General features: G+C 41.2%; 3 protein-coding genes across 6 annotated transcripts in view; 2 read left to right on the forward strand and 1 right to left on the reverse strand.

Moving 5' to 3' along the window:
- The first annotated feature begins 56 nt into the window (after nucleotides 1-56).
- Nucleotides 57-2,400, forward strand: LOC115233199 (pre-mRNA-processing factor 6-like). The gene is made up of 6 exons (XM_029803499.1): nucleotides 57-218; nucleotides 326-385; nucleotides 471-597; nucleotides 669-1,219; nucleotides 1,297-1,957; nucleotides 2,347-2,400. Exons 1-6 carry the CDS (start codon nucleotides 124-126, stop codon nucleotides 2,398-2,400), a joined length of 1,548 nt encoding a protein of 515 aa, XP_029659359.1. The 5' UTR covers nucleotides 57-123.
- LOC115233172 lies at nucleotides 1,943-3,612 on the reverse strand. Its single transcript, XM_029803459.1, has 3 exons — nucleotides 3,320-3,612; nucleotides 3,045-3,247; nucleotides 1,943-2,972 (listed from the first exon to the last, which is right to left on the reverse strand). Exons 1-3 carry the CDS (start codon nucleotides 3,591-3,593, stop codon nucleotides 2,520-2,522), a joined length of 930 nt encoding a protein of 309 aa, XP_029659319.1. The 5' UTR covers nucleotides 3,594-3,612; the 3' UTR covers nucleotides 1,943-2,519.
- Nucleotides 3,613-4,149: 537 nt separating this feature from the next.
- The window catches only part of LOC115233171 (arf-GAP domain and FG repeat-containing protein 1), a 6,947-nt gene continuing 1,303 nt past the window's right edge, over nucleotides 4,150-9,793 (forward strand). Inside the window, exons 1-3 of one of the 4 annotated variants that reach the window (XM_029803456.1) lie at nucleotides 4,150-4,491; nucleotides 9,013-9,545; nucleotides 9,650-9,790. In XM_029803456.1, coding sequence (XP_029659316.1) covers nucleotides 4,328-4,491; nucleotides 9,013-9,545; nucleotides 9,650-9,790 — 838 coding nt within the window. In that variant the 5' untranslated portion in view covers nucleotides 4,150-4,327. Of the gene's footprint in view, nucleotides 4,492-6,065; nucleotides 6,398-8,441; nucleotides 8,468-9,012; nucleotides 9,546-9,649; nucleotides 9,791-9,793 lie in introns of those variants that run through there. The other 3 variants (XM_029803455.1, XM_029803458.1, XM_029803457.1) reach the window with 3 other exon arrangements.

A 9,793-nucleotide genomic window follows, 5' to 3' on the forward strand; every position in this document is an offset into this window, starting at 1 on the left:
CTCGGTCTAGATATACTATGTCTATGGTATGTCCTTTTCTACGTGCACCTCGGCTCCCACTCCTCAATACTCGGTCTAGATATACTATGTCTATGGTATGAATAAACAAGCGATATATCCAACATGGCAGTTCCCCCGGTTTCATTAAATACGCGAAATAAAAAGCACTTTTTGGGTGTACCGGCACCTTTGGGATATGTTGCTGGTGTTGGAAGAGGGTAAATTTTTTTATGTAACATATAATTATAAATAATCGAATAACTACTGAGTATAACTATAGCAATCAAGATGCAAACATATAGTTAACCTCTCTTTCTCTCCGCAGAGCTACAGGATTTACAACACGGTCTGATATCGGTCCCGCTCGAGATGCTAATGACGTTTCGTAAGTAGAAAAATACATTTCTTATTAGAAGACAACTCGACAAATGCAACATTCTCTTACAAATTATTATTTATTTTGAATGCAGAGACGATAGACACGCTCCACCCACGAAACGTGCAAAGAAGAAGGAAGAAGAGGAAGAAGATGAAGAAGATTTAAATGATAACAATTACGATGAATTTTCAGGATATGGAGGTTCCCTATTTAGTAAAGTAAGTAAAATTATTATTTTTTTTTTTTAGTTAGGTATGTTAGAGAGATAATACTATTCTAATAATTTCAGGATCCTTACGATAAAGATGACGAAGAAGCAGATGCAATTTATGAAGCTATCGATAAACGTATGGATGAGAAACGTAAGGAATACAGAGAAAAACGTCTCAGGGAAGAATTGGAACGCTATCGTCAAGAACGTCCTAAAATTCAGCAGCAGTTCTCAGACTTGAAAAGAGAATTGGTTAATGTGTCAGAAGACGAATGGAAAAATATTCCTGAAGTAGGAGATGCTAGAAATCGTAAACAGCGTAATCCAAGAGCGGAAAAATTTACCCCATTACCAGATTCTGTCTTAGCGAGGAATTTAGGTGGTGAAACATCCACTAGTATTGATCCGACTAGCAGTTTGGCCTCTATGATGCCAGGTGTGGCAACACCAGGTATGCTAACTCCCACAGGGGATCTTGACCTCAGGAAGATTGGACAGGCCAGAAATACATTGATGAACGTCAAACTGAATCAAGTTTCTGATTCTGTGGAGGGCCAAACTGTAGTTGATCCAAAAGGATACCTTACAGATTTGCAAAGCATGATACCTACTTATGGCGGTGACATAAAGTAAGTGTATGATTATTACATATTTAATTTTAAGATTGTATAAGCATTCCTATCACAATTTTTTTTTATTTTCATAGTGACATAAAAAAAGCCAGATTATTGTTGAAATCCGTCAGAGAGACTAATCCTAACCATCCCCCTGCATGGATCGCGTCTGCGCGTTTAGAAGAAGTGACAGGAAAAGTTCAAGCGGCAAGAAATTTAATAATGAAAGGTTGTGAGGTAAATCCCACTTCTGAGGATCTGTGGTTGGAAGCTGCGAGACTGCAGCCGCCGGATACGGCGAAGGCGGTGATAGCACAATCAGTGCGACACATTCCAACATCTGTCAGAATCTGGATAAAGGCCGCGGATTTGGAGATGGAGATGAAAGCGAAAAGAAGAGTGTATCGAAAGGCCCTGGAACATATCCCGAATTCAGTGCGATTATGGAAAGCCGCCGTCGAATTGGAGGAGCCCGAGGACGCACGTATCTTGCTCAGTCGTGCGGTTGAATGTTGTCCGACTAGTGTAGATTTATGGCTCGCTCTCGCTAGATTAGAAACCTACGATAATGCGAGAAAAGTCTTGAACAAGGCCCGAGAGAATATCCCGACAGATAGACAAATTTGGACTACCGCCGCGAAATTGGAAGAGGCAAATGGCAATAAGCACATGGTAGAGAAGATCATCGATCGCGCTATATCCTCGTTGAGTGCGAACGGGGTAGAGATCAACAGGGACCTGTGTCCTCTCCTTGTAAGTAATAATAAATTTTAATTATGATCGTCGTAAGGACGGTGTCCTATACATCTTTCTAAACATTAACAGACATTTTCAAATTGATCAACAAAATATCGGCCGTTCTACATTGATAATAATTAGCATATTATTTGATTGTTGGCTGCACCAAATGATTTTGTGATAGTGACCAAATATCTGAGAAAGTTGAATGGAATTATTTAGCAATATTTATCAAATATTTAATTACAATTCATCAAAGATTTTGTGACAAATATTAAATATTTAATAATTGTTTCTAAGTGGACTAATTGAAGATTTAGTAATTATTACCAAATGTGGTAATAGTTATTAAATATGCAATTAAAATTCACAACAAAGTGTATTTGATAATTATTATCAATCAGTTTGTTTCAGTGCAGAAACGGCGCGTGACGCTCGAGCCCAGTGCCCATCGATAATTGTCTTGTATTCTTGAGAAAATGTAGCGGAGCTATCATTTCCTCACCACCTTGCGGTAGATATCATGGCGCGTTTTTTTAAAGTGGTTTCCTCAGTAGGCCTAATCCACTCTCATTTTTTAATGTAAAAGCTGTTCAAAGTGGCTCCCTCGTTCTTGAACGCATAGTTCCGCTCTTCGAACAACATTGCGCGTCACACGATGCGCCATTTTAAGCGTGATAGTATTGAAGGCCGCTAGGATTGCTTGGCGTACTTCTTCTTCCGTATCATTACGTCGGTGCTCAATTATGCTCTTAACATAGCCCCATACAAAAAAGTCGAGCACATTAAGGTCTGGCGACCGTGCTGGCCAAGAAATAGGGCCCCCTCGACCCATCCATTTCTCTGGAAAACGCGCGTTCAAAATTTGCCGTACTTGACGGGAAAAATGCGCAGGAGCTCCGTCTTGCTGATAAATCAGTTCTGCTCGTACGCGGAGAGGAACGTCCGCGAGAAGCAGCGGCAACTGATTTTCTAAGAAGTCCGCGTATATTTCCCCGTTAAGACACGGAGGAAGAAAGTATGGGCCAATCTGAAAAGCGCCGACGAAAACGTTTAAAGAAAGCCACGGGAGGAAAATTCTTTAATGCACATGACTACTCACCACTCTGTTTGCAATTACTCCTGCCCATACATTTATCGACCAGCGATATTGAAAGGCGCCCTGACGAACGGCGTGCGGATTTTCTTCTTGCCACAATAAAAAATTGCGGAAATTAAACACGCCGTTCGGTGTGAATGTAGCCTTATCTGACCATAAGATTCGGCCAGGGAATGATACATTCCGCCGATACTGTGCGAGGAACCCTGTGCGTGTTTTGCCTATTGTTAATATACGCTATAAACATCGCGAATGTCGAATAAAAATAATTAAAATACCTTCACAAAAATAAATGCGTCGTTCGTAATCTCCTGCAAGAAGTTGCTGAACTCGCTGAAAATGATACGGGTGCAATGCGTTTCTACGTAAAGTTTGATGCACCACGAATCGCGAGTAACCGAGCGCACGAGCTACACGGCGCACACTGTTTCCCGGATTTTCTTCGAAGATCCGCAGAATTCTCTCTTCGTCATAGCAACGAAGACGCTGTGGTGCACCACAAGTGTGATGTGTCCACGGCAGAAGAGATCCTGTATCTTTCGCACGTTGCATGCATCTCACAAAGAAAATGGTACAGGACTTTTCTGTTCAGTTTATTGTGCTCTAGTGCCGCTCCACAATAGGTGATTTAAGCCCTAAGCCTTAAGAAATTGACTAATCACAGTATATATATATATTTGAATAGAAAAATTAGGAACATGACAAATTATATAATCATAAACTATATAATCAGATGAAGAATTCACACTCTTGTGTCTGATGCCTCTGATATACAATGTTGGCATCCAATAGGAGAGTTTGTTTCCTAGGGACAAAAGTGTCACTTGTTACAATCCACATTTTCTATTGGATGTCATACATTCAGTGAATATAAAAGAACTGTCGGTCTTGAATATTACTATGGGCGTTTTCCAGACGACACAGTGTATTACACATTATCACATGATTGGTTGTCAAATGAAGAAATTTAAAATATAGCCAATCGCGTGATAACGTGTAGTACATTGTGTCGTCTGTGTACTTTATTGGAAAACGCCCTTTATCAGCGATTAAAGATAGGGGAAAAAAGAGAGAGAGAGAAAAATGTAAGAATGGCGCCATCGCAGTTGTTTCCGTCCAGTTCCGTCGGTTCTGCAGGCGCGGCGCGATCTCCTAGTTTGATTGTCACGATTCTCCTGTGTACTTGAGTGTCCGAGTTTCGTGTCCGAGCGAGACCGAAGCAACAACGAAGTAGGGTCCCCGTCCCGTGTAATCGGCAATTCCGCCGATCGCGCGCGCGTCCCGCGATGGCGTCCGCGAAGAGAAAGCAGGACGAGAGGAACCTGAAGACGTTGCGCGAATTCGTCTCGCAGCCGGGCAACAAGCAATGCTTCGACTGCAACCAGCGCGGGCCGACTTACGTCAACATGACAATCGGCTCGTTCGTCTGCACTTCTTGCTCTGGTATGCTGTAAGTAACTCTCTGCCAGCTCTCACTTCGAGGTCACCCTTTTGGAGGACATTTCCCTCTGGGGCCCCGGTTGAATCCGAAACCAGTCGTGTACCCTCTCCTCTCGTCGAGCCCACACTCCGGGAATCCGGGACATCGTGTCGCGTACATGATTATTATACATCATCCTCGCGCGTCATCGAGCGCGTATGACATTGAGCTGACAAATGTCAACGTCTCGAAGGAAAGAGGGGAAGTAGCGTCGCAATTGTCACACCAGGACATTAGCTAATTCGATTTTCCCCGAAAAAGGAAACAAACGGGAACGGCTCTATACAATGGCTAAATCTTACGGGATAGAGTGGGACAGTGAATGGTCGAATCGCAAAATTGTTGATTGGCATGTCAGGGGCCAGTTCGGGCCTAAAACGTTCGTTCCGCGTTTTAAATCGTAGTCCTGGCTACTGTGTGATGTAGGGGCTATAAATAGAAAGAGAGAGAGAGAGAAACATTTTCAAGGGTTTGAGATCTTTAAAAGTCTTTCTCTGTTTATAGAGTGACCAACTTTTGATCAACCAATTTCGGGATATCGATTTTAAAAAATCGGGACACAATAAAAAAACAAAACAATTTTTTATTGATATAATTTTAATTATAAAACATAATACGATTATATGTAATATTGTAGTTTTATTGAGTTTTTTTTTATAATACTAATACTATAGAAAGAACTAACATTCGACTATGGAGGTTCGTTTTATATTTAATTTACTTTAGATTGATTAATTTGATGATTGACTCCTATCTTGACTCTTATTTTTGGTTTGTATTTACTATTCATACTCAACGTCAAACAATCAACAAAACATAGTCTTCTATTATTTTTTAATATAAATAATCATTAGTTTAAAACTGATACAATTCTTAAAATAAAATTAAAAACAATCTATTATTATGTTTTATATTATTTATTTTATGTTGAAAAATCGGGACAAATAGCGTCCTGTTTAAGGTTCTTTCGGGACGCTTCTAATGAGAGCCGAAAATCGGGATATCCCGGAAAATTAGGAACGGTTGGTCACCCTATTTCTATAACTATTAAAATCATTGTAAGATTATTATAGTATAAAAATATTATCATAAGAAAAATATTGTTAAAAGTTAAGTTGAAAAATTATAAATACTTATAATTAGATGAAAACATAATCAGATGAAGAATTCACACTCTTGTGTCTGATGCCTCTGATATACAATGTTGGCATCCAATAGGAGAGTTTGTTTCCTAGGGACAAAAGTGTCACTTGTTACAATCCACATTTTCTATTGGATGTCATACATTCAGTGAATATAAAAGAACTGTCGGTCTTGAATATTACTATGGGCGTTTTCCAGACGACACAGTGTATTACACATTATCACATGATTGGTTGTCAAATGAAGAAATTTAAAATATAGCCAATCGCGTGATAACGTGTAGTACATTGTGTCGTCTGTGTACTTTATTGGAAAACGCCCTTTATCAGCGATTAAAGATAGGGGAAAAAAGAGAGAGAGAGAAAAATGTAAGAATGGCGCCATCGCAGTTGTTTCCGTCCAGTTCCGTCGGTTCTGCAGGCGCGGCGCGATCTCCTAGTTTGATTGTCACGATTCTCCTGTGTACTTGAGTGTCCGAGTTTCGTGTCCGAGCGAGACCGAAGCAACAACGAAGTAGGGTCCCCGTCCCGTGTAATCGGCAATTCCGCCGATCGCGCGCGCGTCCCGCGATGGCGTCCGCGAAGAGAAAGCAGGACGAGAGGAACCTGAAGACGTTGCGCGAATTCGTCTCGCAGCCGGGCAACAAGCAATGCTTCGACTGCAACCAGCGCGGGCCGACTTACGTCAACATGACAATCGGCTCGTTCGTCTGCACTTCTTGCTCTGGTATGCTGTAAGTAACTCTCTGCCAGCTCTCACTTCGAGGTCACCCTTTTGGAGGACATTTCCCTCTGGGGCCCCGGTTGAATCCGAAACCAGTCGTGTACCCTCTCCTCTCGTCGAGCCCACACTCCGGGAATCCGGGACATCGTGTCGCGTACATGATTATTATACATCATCCTCGCGCGTCATCGAGCGCGTATGACATTGAGCTGACAAATGTCAACGTCTCGAAGGAAAGAGGGGAAGTAGCGTCGCAATTGTCACACCAGGACATTAGCTAATTCGATTTTCCCCGAAAAAGGAAACAAACGGGAACGGCTCTATACAATGGCTAAATCTTACGGGATAGAGTGGGACAGTGAATGGTCGAATCGCAAAATTGTTGATTGGCATGTCAGGGGCCAGTTCGGGCCTAAAACGTTCGTTCCGCGTTTTAAATCGTAGTCCTGGCTACTGTGTGATGTAGGGGCTATAAATAGAAAGAGAGAGAGAGAGAAAATTTGCTGACCACGTCAAACGCGATATACATACGATCCTTGGAGAATCTCTATATAGGACGTATATAGTCTCTATATACGAAAATCGCGACGCGGAATCGCTTCGGGCAACATACACCTGTACAAGCTTTACATCTCGTTACATTGTTGCGACGCGGAGAAGAATAGAGAAGGAGAGAGAGAGAGAGAGAGAAAGAAAGACGAGAATGCTCTCGCTCCAGTGAGTCATCGCGCTAAAGGTCCGCGTATCCACCAGCCAGGAAGTTGTCGCTATCAGTAGCCGTTGACGTTTTCTCTTTGTGTGTAACTCTAAGTTTATCAGTGGTCAAAATGTTACACATACATAGCAACCACGCACGAATCACGCGAAAGGAGAGAAACTCAAAACTTAAAATAAAATTAAAAACAATCTATTATTATGTTTTATATTATTTATTTTATGTTGAAAAATCGGGACAAATAGCGTCCTGTTTAAGGTTCTTTCGGGACGCTTCTAATGAGAGCCGAAAATCGGGATGTTCCGAAAAATTCGGGACGGTTGGTCACCCTAGTTGTACCATTAAAAAAAAGGCCTACAACAGAAAGAGACAAAATGTCACATAATGCCCTCTTTTAGAGAAGGAGAGAGAGAGAGAGAGAGAGAAAGAAAGACGAGAATGCTCTCGCTCCAGTGAGTCATCGCGCTAAAGGTCCGCGTATCCACCAGCCAGGAAGTTGTCGCTATCAGTAGCCGTTGACGTTTTCTCTTTGTGTGTAACTCTAAGTTTATCAGTGGTCAAAATGTTACACATACATAGCAACCACGCACGAATCACGCGAAAGGAGAGAAACTCAAAATGCATTCTCTCTTCTCTTCTCTCTCTCTCTCTCTCTCTCTCTCTCTCTCTCTCTCTCTCTCTCACTCTCTCTCTCTCTCTCTCCGTCATATTTTTTTAATCATTTTTATTTAAAAAAGATTGTAAGATTGTTGACGCGTGATACGAATGCGGCTATCGACTCGCGCTCTTAATCGGCGCGTCGCACGAGGTGGTCGCACGCGCGCGCGTGCGAATTTTTAAATCTCGTTACTGCATCAGCTATAAGTAGGTACGCGGGACGCTTCTAATGAGAGCCGAAAATCGGGATATCCCGGAAAATTAGGAACGGTTGGTCACCCTATTTCTATAACTATTAAAATCATTGTAAGATTATTATAGTATAAAAATATTATCATAAGAAAAATATTGTTAAAAGTTAAGTTGAAAAATTATAAATACTTACTCTCCGTCATATTTTTTTAATCATTTTTATTTAAAAAAGATTGTAAGATTGTTGACGCGTGATACGAATGCGGCTATCGACTCGCGCTCTTAATCGGCGCGTCGCACGAGGTGGTCGCACGCGCGCGCGTGCGAATTTTTAAATCTCGTTACTGCATCAGCTATAAGTAGGTACGCGTTCTACGCCGTATATTAGAGGCACGCGAGCCGTTATTACTTGTCACGGAATATTTTAATGATTTGGAAAGTTAAGGGAATTGTAGAATGAAATGGACAAGGGAACTGTGGGCTGAACAACGTTGGAATTAATCGTATGACGCAATTGTAATTATTATGCGAGCATGCGTTCATCGATTTTTCATAGGTTTCCTTCTCTCTTTTTCTCGTTTCGCACATTTTCTAATAAATTTAGATGATTTAGACAATAAGAAAATTATATATATACATATATATATATATATAATTATATAATTATATTATAATTATCGTACGCGATAATTTCTTCAGAGAATTTGTGTCCGTCGGAGAATCCGGAGGAAAATGTAATAACGAGTAATGATTCACGTTGTGTATACGTTTAATATTTCGCTTTGGCGAGTTGAACTGTACAATAGTATTCGCGATAATTAAATCTGATTGATTTTCCGAATTAATACGGATTTAACGGGTATTAATTGAACTTTAATTAAATTTGTGCCGATATATGAGACGGACGAGGTATTCATCATACAATTTATATATATATATATATATACATTGCTTAGTAATGATTACGTTTACATGTGCATGCTTGTATATCTAAAATTCGCATTTATCAATATCACGGCGAGGATCCCTAAATATCTGCAAGTTCTCATTTGTATTTTCAGACGAGGCTTGACTCCACCACACAGAGTAAAATCAATTTCTATGGCAACATTCAGTCAGGAGGAAATAGATTTTATAAAGGAGCATGGTAACGATTACTGCCGAAGAGTATGGCTAGGCCTGATGAACATGAACCCACCGCAAAACTTGGATACTAAGGACGAACAGAAGATGAAGGACCTAATGAGCGCCAAGTACGAGCTCAAGAGATATTACCTCGATCCGTCGATCGCGAATCAGAATAATACGGCGCAACAAAAATCATCCTCGAGCAACAGTAGCGGCATTCCGAGAGTTCCCAATTCGGGAACGCTGCCCGCGCCAGTTAGTCAGAAATCAATCGATAACGCGGAGTCGAGAAACAATTTGAACAATTCGAATAATTTCTCGACGGATTTCGTCGCCGATTTCAGTAAGGTTCCTTCCGATCCCTTCTGTCCCGCGACAACCAATCACTTCGGCCAGCAACCGATCGCGCCGCAACCGACGTTCTTCGCTAACTTCGACAATAATCCGATCTTCAATAATTCGAATAGTGAGTATAAAAAGGCGTTATTTTCTTTTATGGCAGAATCAAATCTGAATCGATTGATTAATCTGAGCGACGCTTGTCTTACAATGAACAATTTTATTATTGAGGTGTGGAAACGTCCGCAATGTTTAATCAGGTCGGTTCCACGGTAAACGGGGCGCACGCGCCACCCTCAGAAGATCGTTATGCGGCACTTAAAGACTTAGATTCGCTGATGAAGCAAACGCAATTGAAAGAGGAGACGGCAGGAA

The sequence above is a fragment of the Formica exsecta genome, unplaced genomic scaffold (assembly GCF_003651465.1).
Source record: "Formica exsecta isolate Colony F162 unplaced genomic scaffold, ASM365146v1 scaffold161, whole genome shotgun sequence".
NCBI lineage: Eukaryota > Metazoa > Arthropoda > Insecta > Hymenoptera > Formicidae > Formica > Formica exsecta.